This window comes from Macaca thibetana, chromosome 11 (assembly GCF_024542745.1).
Source record: "Macaca thibetana thibetana isolate TM-01 chromosome 11, ASM2454274v1, whole genome shotgun sequence".
In the NCBI taxonomy this organism is placed as follows: domain Eukaryota; kingdom Metazoa; phylum Chordata; class Mammalia; order Primates; family Cercopithecidae; genus Macaca; species Macaca thibetana.
The window spans coordinates 119543032-119565042 of record NC_065588.1 but is presented as its reverse complement, the minus strand read 5'-3'; the positions used below and the strand labels follow the sequence as shown (position 1 = coordinate 119565042).

Here is a 22011-nt window from a genome sequence, read left to right as displayed (position 1 = left end):
GTAAAATAATGGTGCGATTTATAATCAGTGGTGTCTTAAAATGGAAATTATATATCATTTATTACATCTGTATAAATATTGTTCACAGTTAAGCTGTGGTAGCATACTGTAATTACATATTACGTTTCCCTTCCTTTTCTTTTCTTTCTTTTTTTTTTTTTTTTTTGAGACAGGGTCTCACTCTGTTGCCCAGGCTGGAGTGCAGTGGTGCGATCACAGCTCACTGAAGCCTCAACCTCCCTGGGCTCAGGTGATTCTTCCACCTTGGCTTCCCAAGTTGCTAGGACCACAGGCACATGCCACTATGCCTGGACAATTATTTAACTTTTTTTTTTTTTTTTTTTTGAGATGGAGTCTTGCCTGGTTGCCCAGGCTGGAGTACAATGGCATGATCTCGACTCACTGCAACTTGTGCCTCCCAGGTTCAAGTGATGCCCCTGCCTCAGCCTCCTGAGTACCTGGGATTACAGGTGCACACCACCATACTTGGCTAATTTTTGTATCATTGGTAAAGACAGGGTTTTGCCATGTTGCTCAGGCTGGTCTCAAACTCGTGGGCTCACGCATTCCTCCCGCCTCAGCCTCTCAAAGTGCAGGGATTACAGGCATGTGCCACTGCACCCAGCCTTTTTCTCATCAAGCTTTTACCTCCTAGTTTTAGCTTCCATTGAGGAGTCTCGCCTCAAAGAAGCACATACTGTGGTGTTTTTTTTCTAATTTTGTATTCCTTCCGCATTTGACTGAAAGGAGCTTCCCTCTTTCCTTGACTTATCTATTATTTGCCTTTAGAGACAAGTCCTTGCTTTGTAGTCCAGGCTGGAGTAAACAATCCTTCTGCCTTAGCCTCCTGAGTAGCTAGGATCCTTCTACTAAAGCGCATGTCCTTTACTTTGTTATATCAGTAAATAAGATTGATGGATTCTTATTTTACTCAGTGAATTACAGTTCTTTACCACGATTATTTTGATACTCATGGTGTCCCAAGTTTGGCCAGTGGGACACACATCAGGCTGGTCCCGTATCTTTTTGACATGCTTTTGTCATTCTTTGAGCATGTCCATATTTCCTGGCACAGCACTGTGTTCCAGGCTCATCTTGTACTTTTCAAAGCCCCAGCCTAGAATCAGTCATTTTTTCTGTTGAGTTGTGGTTCTTTTTCATGGAAAATGGTATTCAGACCTTAAGATCTGCTACTAGGCCGAGTGTGATGGCTCACACCTATGATCCCAGCACTTTGGGTGGCTGAGGCGGGCAGATCACCTGAGGTCAGGAGTTTGAGACCAGCCTGGCCAATGTGGTGAAACCCTCACTTCTACTAAAAGTACAAAACATTAGCTAGGCATGGTGGTGCATGCCTGTAGTCCCAGCTACTCGGGGTGCTGAGGCAGGAGAATCACTTGAACTGGTACTAAGTATATTCATTGCTACTGGGATGTCATTGTTTCTTTCTTTTTTTCTTTTTTTTTTTTTGAGACAAAGTTTCTTGTTGCCCAGGCTAGAGTGCAATGGCGCAATCTTGGCTCACCGCAACCTTCGCCTCCCAGGTTCAAGCGATTCTTCTGCCTCAGCCTCCTAAATAGCTGGGATTTCAGGCTTGCACTACTATGCCCAGATAATTTTGTATTTTTAGTAGAGACGGGGTTTCTCCATGTTGGTCAGGCTGGTCTCGAACTCCCGACCTCAAGTAATCTGCCTGCCTCAGCCTCCCAAAGTGCTGAGATTACAGGCGTTAGCCACCGCGCACAGCCTGGGATGTCATTGTTTCTAATTATTCACAAACCCACCACAATTACGTTTGAGTAGCGATGAAGCAGCAAAGGATAGCTAGAATGCGTTGTTTTTAGCTGAAATTGTATTAATGTAGCCAGTGATACACTGACTTTGCATTTATCGTATCTAACACTTCAAGCATACAGAAAAGTATAGAGAATAATATAACGAATACCGTTCTAGTCTTCTCTAGATAGAATGAAACACTGTCTTCTATTCCTCTCTTTTCCACTCTAGAGGTACCCACTTTGTTAAATATGCTGTGTTATCCTCATGCAGTTCTTTTTGCTTCTACTACATGTGCATGTGTTTGTAAACAATGTTTAGTAATGTTTTACGTGTTCTTGAGCTATGTATGAATTGTATTGCATTGCATATATCCTGCCGCAACCTGTTTTTTTCCCTTTCAACATTGTTTCTGAGATTTGCCATGTTGACACATTCAGCTTTTATTGATTCGTTTCAATTTAAACATTTACATTTGAAATATTTTAGGTACATAAAAAGATATAAAGAATAATGTAACATACGTATGAATTCACCACCCATCTTAAGAAATAAAATACTACAAATGCGGTTGACATCCCCTGTGTACCCTTTTCTGATCAATTCTGTCTTCCTGGGAGTAACTGATCTAAATTGTGTAAATATCATTCCCTTGTCTTTGTATGGTCATATGTGTGTGTATGTATCCTTAATTAGTATTACTTCTTTGGCATATCTTGAAACTTTTGTAAATGCTATCAGTACTGGGCCGGGCGCGGTAACTCACACCTGTAATCCCAGCACTTCGGGAGGCCAAGGCAAGTGGATCACGAGGTCAGGAGATTGAGACTCAGGAGGCTGAGGCAGGAGAATGATGTGAACCTGGGAGGCAGAGCTTGCAGTGAGCCGAGATTGCGCCTCTGCACTCCAGCCTGGGTGACAGAATGAGACTCCGTCTCAAAAAAAAAAAAAAAATAATGCTGTTAATACTGTCTTTACTGTTTTTTTTTTTCCCCCCCACCGTGTTAGTCAGGATGATCTCGATCTCCTGACCTCGCGATGCACCCACCTTGGCCTCCCGAAGTGCTGGGATTACAGACCTGAGCCACCGTGCCTGGCCTTAATACCATCTTTACTGTTTTGCAACTTTTTTCACTTGCGAGATTTGCCTAACTGAATACATGTAGTAGTAGCACAACTTCATTTGTGTTCGTTCCTGTGTCGTCCATCATGTGGCTCTTCCACAGTATATTTATCCACTTTCCTTTTGCCAGTTTGTCACTGCTGTTAGGAGCAACACTACTATGAACATTTCTACTATGTGGCTCCCTATGCCAATGTGTGCAAGCACCTCTAGGGTATTGTTCTAGCTGCCATAGCTCTAAAACTCATAACCTCAAATCTTGACATATTCTGCTCATGAACTCTGTTGTTTAGGAGCTTGTACTGGGCCCAGCAGGGACAGCCTGCCTGCTCTGCAGTATCTAGGACCTCAGCTAGAAACTTAAGGACTGGGTGTTGGAATCTTCTGAAGGGCGTGTTCCGTCATGAATGGTGGCTGTCAGCTAAGGCCATAGTTCCTCTCTGTGTGGTTAGGTTGGGTTTCTTTGCAACATGATGGCTTACTACTAAAGACAAGTGTCCTGAAAGAGCATCCCAGCAGCTACATTGCCTTTTATGACCTTGCCTTGGAAACTGTACAGCATCACTTGTACCACATTCTATTTTTTTGAGACAGGGTCTTACTCTGTCATTCAAGCTGGAGTGCAGTGGCTTGATTACAGTTTACTGGAGCCTTGACGTTCTGGGCTCAAGTAATCCTCCTGCCTCACCCCTCTGAGTAGCTAGGACTATAGGCGTATGTCACCACACCTGGCTAATTATTTACTTTTATGTTTACTATTTCTTTTCTTTTCTTTTCTTTTCTTTTATTGAGATGGAGTTTTGCTCTTGTTGTCCATGCAGGAGTGCAGTGGCGCTATCTCGGCTCACTGCAACCTCTGCCTCCCAGGTTCAAGGGATTCCCCTGCCTCAGCCTCCTGCGTGGCTGGGAGTACAGGTGCGCACCACCATGCCTGGCTAATTTTTTGTATTTTAGTAGGAGACGGGTTTTCACAATGTTGACCAGAATGGTCTCGATCTCCTGATCTCAGGTGATCCGCCCACCTCAGCCTCCCAAAGTGCTGGGATTATAGGCATGAGCCACTGTGCCCAGCCTCTATTCTATTTTTTAAACAATCCCAAAATCCTGCATAGGTTCAAGGGGAGGGAAAATGGATATCATCTCTTAATGGAACACAGCAAGGTTCTGCAAGAGCTTATGGGACTGGAAATATTGCTGTGGCTGTTACTGGGAAATATAGCCTGTTATAATAGTCTCTTTCTCTGAATGCAGTGACTGGGACATAGAATATGAGCTTTGTTATCTTTTTTAGATATTGCTAAATTGCTCTCTGAAATGGTTGTACCAGTTTATTTTCCTGCCAGTATTGTATGATAATTCTTATTTTTCTAGATTATGTCCAGTGCTTGGTATTGTCAAGCCTTTTAATTTTTCAAGTGTGATTAAGAGGAAATGGTTATACGCATTGCATCCATCTTCTTTTGGCCTGTGGCTTGCTTTTCACTTTATTTGTGGTATTTTTATGGGATACAAGTTTTGGGTGTTTTTTGTTTGTTTTTGAGATGGAGTCTTGCTCTTGTTGTCCTGGCTGGAGTGCAATAGTGCAATCTTGGTTCACTGCAACCTCTGCCTCCTGGCTTCAAGCAATCTCCTGCCTCAACCTCCCAAATAGCTGGGATTACAGGCACCCATCACCACGCCTGGCTAATTTTTTTTTGTATTTTGAGTAGAAACGGAGTTTCACCATGTTGGCCAGGCTGGTCTTGAACTCCTGACCTCAGGTGATTCTCCCGCCTCAGTCTGCCAAAGTGTTGGGATTACAGGCGCAAGCCACTGCATCCAGCCCAGAATTACCTCTTATATAATATATGGTATGAGTAGGAATGGAACTTGATCCTTCCTGCCCCCGATGATTAACCAGTTGTCCCAGAATCTTTTTTTTTTTTTTTTTTTTTTTGAGACGGAGTCTCGCTGTGTCCCCCAGGCTGGAGAGCAGTGGCGTGATCTCGGCTCACTGCAAGCTCCGCCTCCCGGGTTCACGCCATTCTCCCGCCTCAGCCTCCCAAGTAGCTGAGACTACAGGCGCCCGCCACCACGCCGGGCTAGTTTTTTATATTTTTAGTAGAGACGTGGTTTCACCATGTTAGCCAGGATAGTCTCGATCTCCTGACCTCGTGATCCACCCGCCTCGGCCTCCCAAAGTGCTGGGATTACAGGCTTGAGCCACCGCGCCCGGCCCCAGAATCATTTTTTAATAGATTATCCTTCCCTTATGGGCTTCTGTTGTACGTTATATTTCCTTCTCGTGTAAATCTGTTTTGAGGCTCTGAGCTGTTCCATTGGTCTGTCTCTGAATTGGAACCACATCATGTTAATTATTAGTATTTTATAACAGGTGTTGATTTTTGGTGTCATTTCCTTATCTCGTTTTTTTGCTCTTGTAAAAATTATTTTGCCTATTCTTGACTTTGTTTTGTTTCATACAAGTAATACCGTCAGTATGTCACTCTGCTTTTGGTTGGAATTGCACTGAATTTACAGATTTATTTGGAGACAGCTGAGACTTGAAATACTGATTCTTGGCCGAGCGCGGTGGCTCAAGCCTGTAATCCTAGCACTTTGGGAGGCCGAGATGGGCGGATCACGAGGTCAGGAGATCGAGACCATCCTGGCTAACATAGTGAAACCCCGTCTCTACTAAAAAAAAAAAGATACAAAAAACTAGCCGGGCGAGGTGGCGGGCGCCTGTAGTCCCAGCTACTCGGGAGGCTGAGGCAGGAGAATGGCGTAAACCCAGGAGGCGGAGCTTGCAGTGAGCTGAGATCCGGCCACTGCACTCCAGCCTGGGCGACAGAGCGAGACTCCATCTCAAAAAAAAAAAAAAAAAAAAAAAGAAATACTGATTCTTCCCATATGTGAACGTGGTTTAAATCTCAAGTATTTGCTGGGCGCGGTGGCTCACGCCTGTAATCCCAGCACTTTGGGAGGCCGAGGCGGGCGGATCACAAGGTCAGGAGATCGAGACCATCCTGGCTAACACGGTGAAACCCTGTCTCTACTAAAAATGCAAAAAATTAGCCGGGCGTGGCGGCGGGCGCCTGTAGTCCCAGCTACTTGGGAGGCTGAGGCAGGAGAATGGCGTGAACCCGGGAGGCGGAGCTTGCAGTGAGCCGAGATCGCGCCATTGCACTCCAGCCTGGGCGACTAAGTGAGACTCTGTCTCAAAAAAAAAAAAAATCTCAAGTATTTTTCTTTTTTAAAAATTAAGGCCTTTTACATCCTTTGTTCGTTTTTTTTTCTCGAAGTATATCGTATTCTAGTATTTATGTATTTCTAAATAATGTACTGATGTTGTTCTTTCTTTTTTTTGAGACGGAGTTTTGCTCTTATATTGCACATGCTGGAGTGCAATGGCACAATCTCGGCACACCGCAGCCTCTGCCTCCTGGGTTCAAGCGATTCTCCTGCCTCAGCCTACCAAGTAGCTGGGATTATAGGTGTGCACCACCACGCCTGGCTAGTTTTTTGTATTTTTAGTGGAAACAGGGTTTCACCATGTTAGCCATTGCTGGTCTCGGACTCCTGACCTCAGGTGATCCGCCCACCTCAGCCTCCTAAGGTGCTGGGAATTACAGGAGTAAGCCACCGCGCCTGGCCTCTTTCTTTCTTTTTTGACACGGAGTCTTGTTCTGTTGCCCAGGCTGGAGGGCAGTGACATGATCTTGGCTCACTGCAACCTCCACTTCCTAGGTTCAAACGATTTTCTTGCCTCAGCCTCCTGAGTAGCTGGGGTTATAGGCGCATGCCACCATGCCTAGCTAATTTTTGCATTTTTAGTAGAGACAGGGTTTCACCATATTGGCCAGGCTGGCCTCGAACTCCTGACCTCAGGTGATCCACCTGCCTCGGCCTCCCGAAGGACTGGGATTACAGGTATAAGCCCCTGCGGCCAGCTTGATATTATTATTTCTGGAATTTTACATATTATCTGTAATTGTGGTGGATGAAGATCTAGGTCCTAGCTGAAGATGAAGATCCAGATCCTGATTGTGATTCTGGGTATATGTTTTCTTCAGATTTGAAGGCTTTGTTTTATTGCCTATGACATGATCGATTCTTTTCCTTTCTCTCCCTTCCCATGGCTTTCAAAGTTTCAAGCCTGCAGAAAAATTGTAAGAATGATACAATGAAAACCCTTGTATATTCTTCACCTAGATTTACCAGTTGTATCTTACAGCATTGCTTTGTCTCCATAGAGATACAAACTTTTTTCTTTTGCTGAACTATATTTGAGAGTAAATTAGACACTATGATAATTTACCCTTAAATACCTCAACAGGTATCTCTGAAGAATAGAGACATTCTGTATAATCTCAATGTACTTTTCATCCTCAGGAAACTTAACATTGATATAATACTAGTATCTAAATACATTGTCTATATTCAAATGTTGCCAGTTGTCTAAATAATATCCTTTATAGATGTTTTTGTTTTTTACTTTTTAATCCAGAATCCAATCGAGGATCACACACTGCATTTATTGTTATTATTTTTTTGAGACAGGGTCTCACTCTGTCACCCAGGCTGGAGTACAGTAGGCATATTCATAGCTCACTGCAGCCTCAACCTCCAGGGCTAAAGTGATCATCTTACCTCAGCCTCTCGGATAGCTGAGACTACAGGCACTACAGGCTATCACACCTGGCTGATTTTATTTTTTTGTAGAGATGAGGTCTCACTATGTTGCCCTTGCTGGTCTCCAACTCCTGAGCTCAAGTGATACTCCTGCACTGGCCTCCCAAAGTGCTGGAATTACAGGCATGAGCCAACGTGCCTGGCCCACATTGCATTTAATAATCATGTTTCTCATTCCTTTTGAATGTGGTTCTTTTTTTCTCTTTCTGGAAGTTTTTTAGGATCATCTTTTTATCCTTGGTATGCCGAAATTTTCTAACAATATTTTTTGTTTTGTTTTGTTTTTTTAGTTTCTAGTAACTCTTTTTCTGATTGATCATTTTTAGTAGCTTTTTGTTCCTGTTTTGAGACTAATGTTTTTTTTTTTGAGAATATTATGGCTTCCATTAGACAGTTTCTGTAGTGTTCATTATTCTGAGTTAACCTTTTTTTTTTTTTTTTTTTGAGATGGAGTCTTGCTCTGTTGCCCAGGCTGGAGTGTAGTGGCAGGATCTCGGCTCACTGCAAGCTCTGCCTCCCAGGTTCATGCCATTCTCCTGCCTCAGCCTCCCGAGTAGGTGAGACTACAGGCACCTGCAGCCACCCCTGGCTAATTTTTTTGTATTTTTAGTAGAGACAGGGTTTCACCATGTTGGCCAGGATGGTCTCGATCTCCTGACCTCGTGATCCACCTGCCTTGGCCTCCCAAAGTGCTGGTATTACAGGCGTGAGCCACTGCGCCCGGACTTAACCTTTTGTTTTGATTTGAAGTATGTTTCATATTTAGTGTATTTTTCCAAGTGTTGGTTCTTTTGCAGGCTCACATTTAAGGGGCACTACTAGGCTGGGTGTGGTGGCTCACGCCTATAATCTCAGCGCTTTGGGAGGCTGAGATGGGCGAATCACTTGAGGCCAGGAATTTGAGACCAGCCTGGCCAACATGGCGAAACCCTGTCTCTACTGAAAATAGAAAAATTAGCTGGGTGTGGTGGTCCACATCTGTAATCCCAGCTACTCAGGAGGCCTGAAGCATGAGAATTGCTTGAACCCAAGAAGTGGAGGTTGCAGTGAGTTGAGATCACACCACTGCACTCCAGCCTGGGTGACAGAGTGAGACTCTCTCAAAAGATAAAATATAAATTAAATAAATAAAAGTGAAGCAGTATAAAAAGCTATTGAAAGACTCTGAGTGCATGGATGGGACTTAGTTCTTGGTAGCCTTCATTTTCAGGCAATTGTAGAGTCACGTGCCAGCCATTTTGTTAGGGGACCTCCAGATGTGAATGTTTAGAGGTTTTTTTCTGGGGTTGTTCAGTTTTCCTAAAGACAGATCTTACAGTCTCTTGCCTGGGACCTATCAGTCAGACTCTGGCAGTGAAGGAGCGGGAAGTCAGCCTTTTTAAAAAGAAAAAAATTGTTTATTGATATATTTGTTTTAGAGACAGGTCTCACCTTGTCACCTAGACTGGAGTGCAGTGGTGTGATCATAGTTCACTGCATCTTCAACCCCCTGGGCTCGAGGAATCTTCCTGCCTCAGCCTCCTGAGTAGCTGGGACTATAGGCACATGCCACCAGGACTGGCTAATTTTTAAATTTTTTGTAGAGATGGCGTCTTGCTATATTGCGCAGGCTGGTCTCCAATTCTTGGGCTCAAGTGATATTCCTTGGCCTCTCGAAGTGCTAGGGTTATAGGTGTGACCTGCCCTGGGTGTTTTTGAAGTCTTTTACTTAGTCATTTTCTCTTTATCCTCTGCCTCCCACTCCATTATTATCCTTGGATTTCCAAAGTTCCATTTCTCTCCCTATTCATTTTCTCCTGCTGTCCTGCCACCTGGGTGAACAGTCTACTGGTGTATGGGATGTGTCCTGGGCTCTGACTACATAAGGAATTTCAATCGGTTCTCTGTGGTCAGCCCTGTGCCTAAACCCTGTACATCTCTAAACCTGGGTTTCAAGGTGGGCACCTCTCACAGTGATGCCAACATCAGCCTACTTTTCATCAGCATTCCCGGATTCAGGCACTTGGGGTTGTATCTCCCTCCACCCTGCTAAAGCACTTTATTTCTTTTTCTTTTCTGTTTTTTTTTCTGAGACAGAGTCTTGCTCTGTCACCCAGGCTGGAGTGCAGTGGCACTATCTCGGTTCACTGTAAGCTCTGCCTCCCAAGTTCAAGCAATTTTCCTGCCTCAGCCTCCCGAGTAGCTGGGACTACAGGTGTATGCCACCACAGCTGGCTAATTTTTGTATTTTTAGTAGAGACGGGGTTTCGCCATGTTGGCCAGGCTGGTCTTGAACTCCTGGCCTCAGGTGATCCACCCACCTCAGCCTCCCAAAGTGCTGGAATTACAGGCGTGAGCCACTGTGCGCGGTCAGCACTCTGTTTTCTTTTCAATCTTCTAAGACTTTTATTGAAATCTCTCACCTGTTACTGTCACCTCTTTTGTTTTCTCTTTAATTTCTTCATTGTTAGTTTAGTGGACTCTCAGGGTGAAAAAGAGAAAATTCTATTTTTCATTTGTTGTCTTTAACTAGAAATCTCACATATGTATTCTTATATTTTTATTTATTTATTTATTTATTTATTTATTTATTTATTGAGACAGAGTCTCACTCTGTCACCCAGGCTGGAGTGCAGTGGCGCGATCTCGGCTCACTGCAAGCTCCACCTCCCGGGTTCACGCCATTCTCCTGCCTCGGCCTCCTGAGTAGCTGGGACTACAGGTGCCTGCCACCATGCCCGGCTAATTTTTTGTATTTTTAGTAGAGATGGGGTTTCAGCATGTTAACCAGGATGGTCTCGATCTCCTGACCCTGTGATTCGGCCGCCTTGGCCTCCCAAAGTGCTGGGATTACAGGCATGAGTCGCCACACCTGGTCTATTTTTATTTTTTAAAATATTTTTGGGCCAGGCACGGTGGCTCATGCCTGTAATCCCAGCATTTTGGGAGGCCAAGACGGGCAGATCACCTGAGGTCAGGAGTTCGAGACCAGCCTGACCAACATGGAGAAACCCTGTCTCTACTAAAAATACAAAATTAGTCAGGCGTGGTGGCACATGCCTGTAATTCCAGCTACTTGGGAGGCTGAGGCAGGAGAATCGCTTGAACTCGGAAGGCGAAGGTCATAATGAGCCGAGATCATGCTACTGCATGCCAGCCTGGGTGACAGAGTGGGACTCCATCTCAAAAGAAAAAAGAAAAAAACAACAAAAAATATTTTTGGTAGAGATGGAGTTTCACCATATTGGCCAGGCTGGTCTCGAACTCCTGACCTCAAGTGATCCTCCTGCTTTGGCCTCCCAAAGTGCTGGGATTACAGGTGTCAGCCACCGCACCCAGCCTCTTATTTATTTTTGAGACAGGGTGTTGCTCTGTCACCCAGGCTAGAGTGCAGTAGTGCCCTCTCGGCTCACTACAATCTCCGCCTCCTGGGTTCAAGCAATTCTCCCACCTCCGCCACCCAAGTAGCTGGAATTACAGGCATGTGCCACCACGCCTGACTAATTTTGTATTTTTACAAAATTAGGCAGGATTAGTCTGCCAGGATTACAGGCAGGCGCCACTGCACCCAGCTAATCTTTTTATATTTTTAATAGAGACAAGGTTTCGATATGTTGGCCAGGCTGGTCTTGAACTCCTCAGCTCAAGTGATCCGCCCACCTTGGCCTCCCAAAGAGCTGGGATTGCAGGCGTGAGCCTCTGTGCCCAGCCTCACATATATATATTTTTAAATAAAGACTTTGGCATTGTGCTTTTACTGTGTAGAACTAACTTAGCAAAAAGTAACATACAATAGGCCAGGTGTGGAGGCTCACACCTATAATCCCAGCACTTTGGGAGGCCAAGGCAGGTGGATCTCTTGAGGTCAGGAGTTCGAGACAAGCCTGGCCAACATAATCAGATGCCGTCTCTACTAAAAATACAAAAATTAGCTGAGCATGGTGGCACATGCATGTAATTCCAGCTACTCAGGAGGCTGAGGTGGGAGAATTGCTTGAATCTGGGAGGTGGAGGTTGCAGTGAGCTGAGATCTTGCCACTGCATTTCAGGCTGGGTGACGGAGCAAGACTCCAGCTCAAAAAAAAAAAAAAAAGGCTGAACACAGTGGTTCACACCTGTAATCCCAGCACTTTGGGAGGCTGAGGTGGGCGAATATGAGGTCAAGAGATCAAGACCATCCTGGCCAACATGATGAAAACCCCGTCTCTACTAAAAATACACAAATTAGCTGGGCCTGGTGGCGGGCGCCTATAATCTCAGCTACTCGGGAGGCTGAGGCAGGAGAATTGCTTGAACCAGGGAGGCAGAGGTTGCAGTGAGCCACTGCACATCAGCCTGGCGACAGAGCAAGACTCCATCTAAAAAAATAAATAAATAAAACATAAAAGTAATAGTTCCAAAAAGAGCAATGCAAATTTTAGTCTTTTAAAATACTTAAATGGTATTGATATTTTATTTTGAGACAGGGTCGCAGTGGTGCAATCTCACTGCAAGCCTCACTGCAAGCTCACTGCAGTCTCAACCTCCCAGGCTCAAGTGAGCCTCCTGAATCTATAAGCATGTATCTCCATGTTCAGCTATTTTTATTTTAAGATGGAGTCTCTCTTTGTCCCCCAGGTTAGAATGCAGTGGCACGATCATAGCTCACTGTAGCCTTGAACTCTTGAACTTTCAGGCTCAAGCAATCCTTCCTCCTCAGCCTCCCAAAGTGCTAGGATTACAGGCGTGAGCCACCGAGCCCAGCTCTTTTTTTTTTGAAGAGGCAAGGTCTTGCTCTGTTCCCTAGGCTGATCTCCAGCTCCTGGCCTCAAGTGATCTTCCCTCCTCAGCCTCCCAAAGTGTTGGGATTATGGGTATGAGCCACTGCATCCACCTTTATTTAAATATTATTTGATATTTAAATAATATTTGATAATTAAATAATATCAAATGTATAGAAACCATTCCAGAAATTGAGAATTGTCCCATTCCCTTTACATTGAATCACCAGTTCTCTATTGACCTTTCTCTTTCATGACATTGGCATTTTTGAAGGCTATAGGCAGTTATTTTGTAGACTACCTCAGTTGGTAGAATAACGTTGAATTTTGTGGTATTTTTTTTTCCTTGTAGCTTTTAGGAGAGTATGAGTCCCTTGGAAAAGAACACAGGAGAGTAAAGGTAAGGGGTAATGGTTTATGTTCTAGATTTCATGCAGATTTCATGCAGAGGTAGAAACACTGGATTGGAAATCAAGGGATCTGACTCTTCCTCTTCCTTGCACTCCTTCATGCACCCTCCATAGCTGTTGGAACTAGAACCTTGCTCATCCTGTTTCAGTATCCTTATTTTCAAATACCTGCCCCATTTAACTGACAAGTTTGTTAGATTCATTCATCTAACAAATATTTATTGAATGGCTATTGCATTTGAAATGAAATTGTTCAAAAAAGTATAAGGTACCATACAGATGCAAATTATTATTTAATACTGTTTGTTTTGTGACACCCAGGTTGGAGTGCGGTGGTGTGATCTCAGCTCACCACAACCTCTGCCTCCTGGGTTCAAGCAATTCTTCTGCCTTAGCCTCCCAAGTAGCTGGGATTACAGGTGTGCGCCACCATGCCCAGCTAATTTTTATATTTTTAGTAGAGATGGGATTTCACCACATTGGCCAGGCTGGTCTCCAATTCCTGACCTCAAGTGATCCACCCGTGTCAGCCTCCCTGAGTACTGGGATTACAGGCATGAGCCACTGTACCCAGACATTTAATACTGATTAAATATCAAGCTTTGATTTTCACTGCATTAGCTTTTGGTAGGGTTGAGTTTATCGATTATGTTTGAATTCTTTATGAAAGCTCTCTTTGGAGACTACGTATTTGCATTCAGTAAAACCCTTCGACGATGGTGTAAGTGGGGCCCAGGTATTTCTGTTGCACAGAATGGAGAGTTGTGGTTATTGAAGCTTAGCAAAAAGGCCTGCATAGCTTGGCAGTCAAACCGTTCTGAGGGTTCAGGAGCAGATCCCATGATATCTAATCTCATTGAAAATATTTGTTTTACCATCCTTCTAAGGTTTTAGTCAAGTTATTTTAACACTGGTTTGTTTCTAATTAAGCAAAGTATAATGGGCTGTATCTGTTACCCAGGGCACTTACACAGAGTGACTTGTATAGGCCGGTGCTTTCCTCTCATTTGTTTTCCTTGAACTGTTCGTCCTGGCTGTATGGTTTATGCCCTACTTGCTGAGTATGTTTTGTAGCTAGTCGGTTTAGCCTTAGATTCATTTTCTTTTATGCATTTTAAAATGATACATCTGAATATTTGTCTTCAGTTATCTGAATTTCTCCTTTATTTCCATAGGATGCATTAAATACAACTGAGAACAAATTACTTGATGCATATACTCAGATTTCTGATTTGAAAAGGTAAAATGTATTATCTTACTAATGTACACATACCTCAATTGTTCTTTTATGTGTCTGTATTGAACATGATGAGAAGGAATTTTTTCTTGAGGATTTTTTGTTGTTGTTGTTGTTTGAGATGGAGTCTCGCTCTGTCACCCAGGCTGTAGTGCAGTGGCCGGATCTCAGCTCACTGCAAGCTTCGCCTCCCAGGTTTACGCCATTCTCCTGCCTCAGCCTCCCAAGTAGCTGGGACTACAGGCACCCGCCACCACGCCCGGCTAATTTTTTTGTATTTTAGTAGAGACGGGGTTTCACCGTGTTAGCCAGGATGGTCTCGATCTCCTGACCTCGTGATCCACCCGTCTCAGCCTCCCACAGTGCTGGGATTACAGGCTTGAGCCACCGCGCCCGGCCTCTTGAGGATTTTTAAGCAGTTTGAGAACTAGTTTTATCTTAATTTTCCCTTGACATGGAAATACATTTCATTTTAGCCAAACAAGATTTCCTCTCTCTCTCTCTCTCTCTTTTTTTTTTTTTTTTTTTTTTTTTTTAAAGAGACAGGGTCTCAATATGTTGCCTAGGTTGACTGTGAATTCCTGGGCTCAAGCAATCTTCCTGAATAGTTGGGACTACAAGTGCTCATCATCATGGCTGGCTGATTTTTGTTGTTGTTGTCGTTGACAGTCTTACTCTGTCATTCAGGCTGGAGTGCAGTGGCACAATCTCGGCTCACTGCAACCTCCTTCTCTTGGGTTCAAGCAATTCTCCTGCCTCAGCCTCCTGAGTAGCTGGGACTATAGGAGTGTGCCACCACACCCAGCTAATTTTTTGTATTTTTGATAGAGACAGGGTTTTGCCATATTGGCCAGGCTGGTCTTGAACTCCTGACCTCAAGTGATCCGCCTGCCTCGGCTTGCCAGATTGCTGGGATTATAGGTGTAAGCCATGGAGCCTAGCAAGCCTGGCTGATTTTTAAAAACTTTTTTTAGAAGTAGGGTTTTGCTGTGTTGCCCTGGCTGGTCTCAGTCTCTCGGCCTCAAGTGATCCTCTCGCTTCATCCACACAAAGTGCTGGGATTACAGGCATGCATTACTGCACCTGGTTTCAAACAAGATGTTTTAAGTGATTAAAAGGTATTGGTGGTTGTGCCTCATAGGTGGATATTTTCCTAAACATTATGTATTTTTTTCAGCATAGGTTAAAATCCAAATGATATTTAACCCCTGGAAAGAACTTTTAAGAAGCAGCTTAGTTCACGGAATTATGTTTGTGCTTCAAAAAGAAAACAGCATTAACACCAAAATTATGGTCATCTACTTTCAGAAAGACCTGGTTGGAGACTGTATTAATGATCTGATTTGTTTAATTAGGTAGGGACAGAATCGTAAATGGTATCTATTGCAAATGATTAGAAATATCCGAACTGGGTTGGGTGCAGTGGCTCACGCCTGTAATCTCAGCACTTTGGGAGGCTGAGGTGGGAAAATTACCTGAGGTTGGGAGTTCAAGACCAGCCTGGCCAACATGGCAAAACCCTTTCTCTACTAAAAATACAAAAATTAGCTGGGCATGGTGGTGCACGCCTGTAATCCCTGCTACTCAGGAGGGTGAGGCAGGAGAATCGCTTGAACTCTGGAGACGGAGGTTGCAGTGAGCCAAGATTACGCCACTGTACTCCAGCCTGGGTGACAGAGCAAGACTGTCTCCCCCCTACTGCCCCCGCCCCCCAAAAAAATGAAAGATAGAAAAGAGAAATATTTAAACTGGTTCAAAAGCAAATTTTATGTTTGTATTTGGATATAAGTAATATCCCTTATTTAGAAATTCTACTGCAGTCTTAAGTTCTCATAGAGAAGAACAGAAATGCTGTCTAGGTTTCTCATCTGCCTCTCTTCTGTGATTCATTCAGTTCTACTGATAACTTTCTTATCAGATTGGTATAAAACATCAGCCTTGTTAGAGCTATTATTTCTCAAACCTTCCTTGCATCAGAGTAGGTAAGAATTCGAGTTTGAAAGGTAAAATGAAGTCATACACAGAGCTTAAAAGAACAAGCCAGGCATGGCAGCGTGCACCTGTACTCCCAGCTACTTGGGAGACTGAGGCAAGAGCATCTCTTAAGCACAGGGATTTGAGGCTGCAGCAAGCAATGATCATGCCACTGCACTCCAGCCTGGGTGACAGAGTGAGACCTCATCTCTTAAAGGGGGGAAGAAAGAACAGCATGAATGCCAGGATATCTTTAAAATAGTCAGTTGGCCAGAGTAGTTATTTCCTGTTGGTAAACTTGAAAATAGGCTTTTATTTTGAACATGGCACAAATCAGGTGAAATACCTGTAGGTTGTTTGCAATATTTTAGCCTTGGCTTCTTTTAAAAATTAGAAAGGTTTTTTTTTTTTATTTTTCATTTTTTTTTTTAAAGCTCTGTTTTTGGAAGTTAAGCCTGCTTCCTCGTTTGTGAAAGTGCTACCTATTGTATGCATGGTTATATACATATTAGGATTAAACACATTAGAATGCAGTTTATTTGACAATTTAATTTTATTTTTATTTATAAGTGTTATGTTTTGATCTGTAGTCAAATTTATATAACTTGTGATATTAAGTCCATTTGTTACTTTTTATTCAGTTGTATGGGAAATGTTCCTTTGTAGAGTTTTAATGTATTTGTTTTTCTATTTTTCTATTTATAGTCACTGATTTTTGTTTAGCTTTTGTTTTATTTTTTTTTCTTTTTTGAGACAGAGTCTTGCTCTGTCGCCCAGGCTGGAGTGAAGTGGCGAGATAATGGCTCCCTGCAACCTCCACCTCCCGGGTTCAAGCTGATTCTCCTGCCTTGGTCTCCCGAGTAACTAGGATTACAGGCGAATGCCACCACACCTGGCTGATGTTGTATTTTTAGTAGAGATGGGGGTTTCACCGTGCTGGCCAGGCTGGTCTTGAACTCCTGACTTCAGATGATCCACCCACCTCGGCCTACCAAAGTGTTGGGATTACAGGTGTGAGCCACCGCACCTGGCCTATTTAGCTTTTTAAATAATGGTGATGTTTTACTATGAAAAAGGTTTATGGACTTGCAACTCTTTTTTTTTTTTTGAGACAGAGTCTCACTCTGTTGCCAGGCTGGTGTGATCTTGGCTCACTGCAACCTCCACCTCCCGGGTTCAAGTGATTCTCCTGCTTCAGCCCCCCGAGTAGCTGGGACTACAGGTGCGCACCAACCACCATGCCCAGCTAATTTTTGTATTTTTAGTAGAGACGGGGTTTCACCACCTTGAACAGGATGGTCTCTATCTCTTGACCTTGTGATCCACCTGTGTCGGCCTCCCAAAGTGCTGGGATTACAGGGGTGAGCCACCGTTCCCAGCCATAGACTTGCAACTCTTTTACCACCCATTTTTTAGGAAGACCTGTTATATAAACTGTGGTTGAGCTATATTTTAAATTTGTTGAAATGTACTTAATTTATCTTTATTGCTTTTGAATTAGAATGATTTCAAAACTTGAAGCTCAGGTCAAGCAAGTAGAACATGAAAATATGTTAAGCCTTCGTCACAATTCTAGAATTCATGTGAGACCCTCGCGTGCCAAGTAAGTTATTTCATTTACTCTCTGTAAAGCTAGAAATAGGTGCATGCTTTTATTAAGATGAGAAGCTCATCTGTCTAAATCATAAGAAAGTCAGGGTTAAATGTCATTACAGAACTTAGATGTGTTAAATTAATTACTGAACATTGTAAACCCCCTTATGCAGAGGCATTTGCTAAAATGAGGAAATATAGTAGGATCAAATTGGGATCCTTGGAATGTATTTTGTTCTTTGCCCAGCTGTGTGACCTTAGGCAAGTCACTTACCGTTTTTGGAATTCATTTTTATTATCTGTAAAAATAAGGACAAGAGGCTAGAACATCTCAAAAGGTCTTTTAGCCCTAAAATTTTAGACATTTTATTCCCAAGTTATGGAAGGAACTATGAAGATCGATCTTCATTAGGTTGTATGGGTTTTCTTTCTAGTTTTTTAGTTCTTTCAGAATTAGCTTGGCTGTAATCTCAGCATTGTCTTGGTGATACCCTTAAAGAATACATTATTTTTATATTAGAACTGGCTTTTATTATGATTTTGGTGTAAATGAAGAATATTAATAAGTAAATAATAACTTTATAATAACATTTATCAGAAAAATGATTTTAAATTGTAATTTGTGACCCAAGTTGTAATTGTCAAATGAGGAGCTCTTTCTAGGGCTGGGCACAGTGGTTCATGTCTGTAATTCCAGCATTTTGGAAAGCCAAGGTGAGAGGATCGCTAGAGACCAGGAGTTCCAGACCAGTCTGGACAACATGGCGAGAGACCATCTCTATAAAATAAAATAAATTTTAAGAGAAGCTTTTTCTAAGTCTTTGTTAATTAATTTTAGTAGAACATGGAAAATTCTTCTTTTTTTTTTTTTTTTTAAAGAAAAGATGTAAGTAACAAATTGAACATTTGAGAGAGATAAAAGAGAGAGCTTCGGGTTGGGGGCCAGGGAAGACCTTTCTTTGGAGGAGGCTCATAAGCAGAGGAGTCACCTCTGCATAGAGTTGCTGGAGCAGAAGGTGTGGGGTGAGGGATAGGCGGGGTGGGGTGTCTAGGAGGTGGTTCATGCAGAGAAATTGCCTTGCTAAGTCCTCAGGTAGGAAAGAGCTTAGCATGTTTGAAGAACCTAAGGGAGGTTAGTGTGGCTTGAATATTTCCAGCAAGAGGCAAAATCGCCCTAGATGAAATCAGAGATTGAACATTTATAGCTTTCTAAGCCATGGTTAAGAGTTGGATCTTGCCCTAAGTCCATTGGGAAGCCTTTGAAGGTTTTTATGTGGAGAGAGATGGTGTTAGCTGGGTGGTGGTCACAGAAATAGACAAAAGAGAATCTTCGGGAGAGATTCTAGAGGTAGGATCTATAGGATGTGGTTGTGGATTGGATGGCAAGGTAAGAAAGGGAGGTGTTGGAATAATTCCTTGGTTTCTGTCTCGAACAACTAAAGGTACCTAGTTCATATGTTGAACTTAGGGAAGAGATCAGAATTTCCATCTTGAATATTTTTCATATTGATTCCAAGTAGAAATCAAATAGGCAATTATAAATGAGTTTGGAGCTCAAAAATAAGTTTTAGGATGGAGTGATAAATTTTGGAGTCGTGCTGGGCACGGTGGCTCACGTCTGTAATCCCAGCACTTTGGGAGGCTGAGGCAGGCAGATCACGAGGTCAGGAGATCGAGACCATCCTGGCTAACATGGTGAAACCCCGTCTCTACAAAAAATACAAAAAATTAGCCAGGCGTGGTGGCGGCCGCCTGTAGTCCCAGCCACTTGGGAGGCTGAGGCAGGAGAATGGTGTGAACCCGGGAGACGAAGCTTACAGTGAGTCGAGATCACGCCACTGCACTCCAGCCTGGGCGACAGAGTGAGACTCCGTCTCAAAAAAAAAAAAAAAAAAAAAAAAAAAAAAAATTGGAGTCATCTCTTTCTAGATGGTGCCTAAAGTTGTAGAATGGATGCCAACTGAGTGTGTTTAGTGAGAAGCAGGCCTGGGGCAAGAACTCTGACACTGGTGTTGGATAGGGAGAGCTGGCAAAGGAACCCGAGAAAGCGCTGCCAAAAAGCTAGAGGAAAACAAGCAGCTACCGGTATTGAGTGCAAAACCCAACCTGTGTTTTCCCCGTGCTCTCACACCAGCACAACAATAGACTCAGAAGACTTTTGTGACCCAGAATGTGTGGTATTTCTCCTCACCAGCAAGCGAGCAATCAGTTCTTCATGGCACCCAGCTGGGTGGCCTGCCATTCATCTCTGATACTATCTACCCAGAGATAGGGTCAGATCCCATAAGCTGAGGGCTCAGTCCCCAAGACTACCCCATTTCAGACACCATTTGCAAGTCCAGGCCTCCAGAACGTCTAACCAACTGGCTTCAAGTTGAGGTTCCCATAACCCTCTCTTTGGGTTTGATTAATTTGCCAGAGTGGCTTGTATAACTCAGAGAAACATGTTTACCAATTTATTACAGATGGTATTTTAAAGGATACAAAAAAACAGCCAGTTGAAGAGATACAGAGTAAGGTCTGGAGGATCTCCAGCACAGGAGTTTCTTTCCCTGTAGAGATGGGGTGTGCCACGCCCACCAGCGCGTGGATGAGCTCTTGTTCAGCTCTCCAGAAGCTCTGGAGCCCTGTCCTCTTGGGCGTTTTATGGAGGCTTCGTTGGATAGGCCTGATTGAAGCTTGGACAGCTGTGTTGAAATGTGATTGGACAGAAAGGATGTGATCTAAACCTAGCAAGGCCTGTCTGTTCAGATCCTTCTTGGCCTCTTTGTGCAGCATTCCTTCCTCCAGAGGATGAAGCAGGACCCTCTGATTTGAATGAGAGTCTTATGACGCATAATCAGATTAGAGTCCTACCCTGGTAAGGTAAAAGGAAGACAGGAGAAGGTTAGATATTCTGTTGACTGCAACAAGGGATATGGAAGTTATGAGCCAGGAATTGTGGACGAAAACTGATGTATAATATATGTCATAATCTCACATTGCTGCTTGAGAGATCAAGGTGAAGACTGCAAGGTCTTTGCAAGCTGGAGGCTAATGCTTAGTGAACAGTTTGGATAGAGTGATTATCAGTAGAAGCCCATTCAGAGTGTACTCAAGAGTGAATGCAGGCTGGGCGTGGTGGCTCACACCTGTAATCCCAGAACTTTGGGAGGCTGAGGTGGGTGGATCACCTGAGGTCAGGAGTTCGAGACCAGCCTGGCCAATATGGCAAAACCTCATCTCTACTAAAAATACAAAAATTAACTGGGTGTGGTGGCACGCACCCGTAGTCCCAGCTACTCAGGAGGCTGAGGCAGGAGAATCGCTTGAACCTGGGAGGCAGACATTCCAGTGAGCCAAGATTGCACCACTGCATTCCAGCCTGGGTGAGAAAGTGAGACTCTGTCCCAAAAAAAAAAAAAAAAAAAAAAAAAAAAGAAAACTGTATGACATTCAAATTTTGGTGTCCACAAATAAAATTTTTATGGAACGCAAGCTTATTCACTTACATATCGTCTTTGGCTGCTTTTGTGCAACAGCAAAGTGAAGTAGTTGCAACAGACACTGGCCCATAAAACCTCAAGTGTTTACTATCTGGCCCTTTACAGAGAGAATTTGCTGATCCTCAGCTAGATAGTCAACATGGATTAATCTTAAGGACATAATATAGAACAACAAAAAACGAGTTGCAGAAGAAATAGGATACTATTTATATTGACTTTAGAATGTGAAGCAATTTTTTATTTCTTATGGGTTCATGCAAATGTAGTAAAAGTATGAAAACTTGCATGGGAATGCTGAACACAAATTTAGAATAAATGTTTGCTTTTGGGAGGGAAAGAATGAGATTAGAGAGGTGCACAGGGGCTTTAGTTGTCTTTATAGTGTTCTACTCTTAATTTAAAGAATATATAACCAAGATTTTATAAAGCTGGATGGTTGGTGCATGAGTATTACCTGTATGTCTATGTGTGCTTGAGATATTATATATATATACACACACACACATATATATGTGTATATATATGTGTATATATATACGTGTGTGTGTATGTGTATATATATACATATATATGTGTGTGTGTATATATATATAAATTTTCTTTTTTTTTTTGAGATGGAGTCTTGCTCTGTCACCCAGGCTGCAGTGCAGTGGCACAATCTCGGCTCCCCGTAACCTCTACTTCCCATGTTCAAGCGATTCTCCTGCCTCAGCCTCCTGAGTAACTGGGATTACAGGTGCCCGCTACCATGTCCAGTTAATTTTTATATTTTTAGTAGAGATGGGGTTTTGCCATGTCGGCCAGGCTGGTCTCAAACTCCTGACCTCAAGTGATCTGCCCACCTCAGCCTCCCAAAGTACTGAGATTATAGGCGTGAGCCATAGTTCCTGGCTGATATTTTATTTTATTTTTGAGACAAAGTCTTGCTCTGTCGCCCAGGCTGGAGTGCAATGGCGCAGTCTTGGCTCACTGCAACCTTTGCCTCCTGAGTTCAAACGAT

The 22011-nt window shown here is 43.2% G+C and overlaps 1 protein-coding gene across 3 annotated transcripts in view; it reads left to right on the top strand.

Moving 5' to 3' along the window:
* MPHOSPH9 (M-phase phosphoprotein 9) overlaps positions 1-22011 on the top strand; it is an 85581-nt gene that overhangs the window by 43650 nt on the left and 19920 nt on the right. For all 3 annotated transcript variants that reach the window (XR_007717640.1, XM_050747872.1, XM_050747873.1), the window contains 3 exons: positions 12665-12712; positions 13898-13962; positions 17435-17536. Coding sequence is in view for 2 of the 3 variants with exons in the window: in XM_050747872.1 (XP_050603829.1) it covers positions 12665-12712; positions 13898-13962; positions 17435-17536 (215 nt within the window). In the remaining variant the exon portion in view is untranslated. The remainder of the gene's footprint in view (positions 1-12664; positions 12713-13897; positions 13963-17434; positions 17537-22011) is intronic.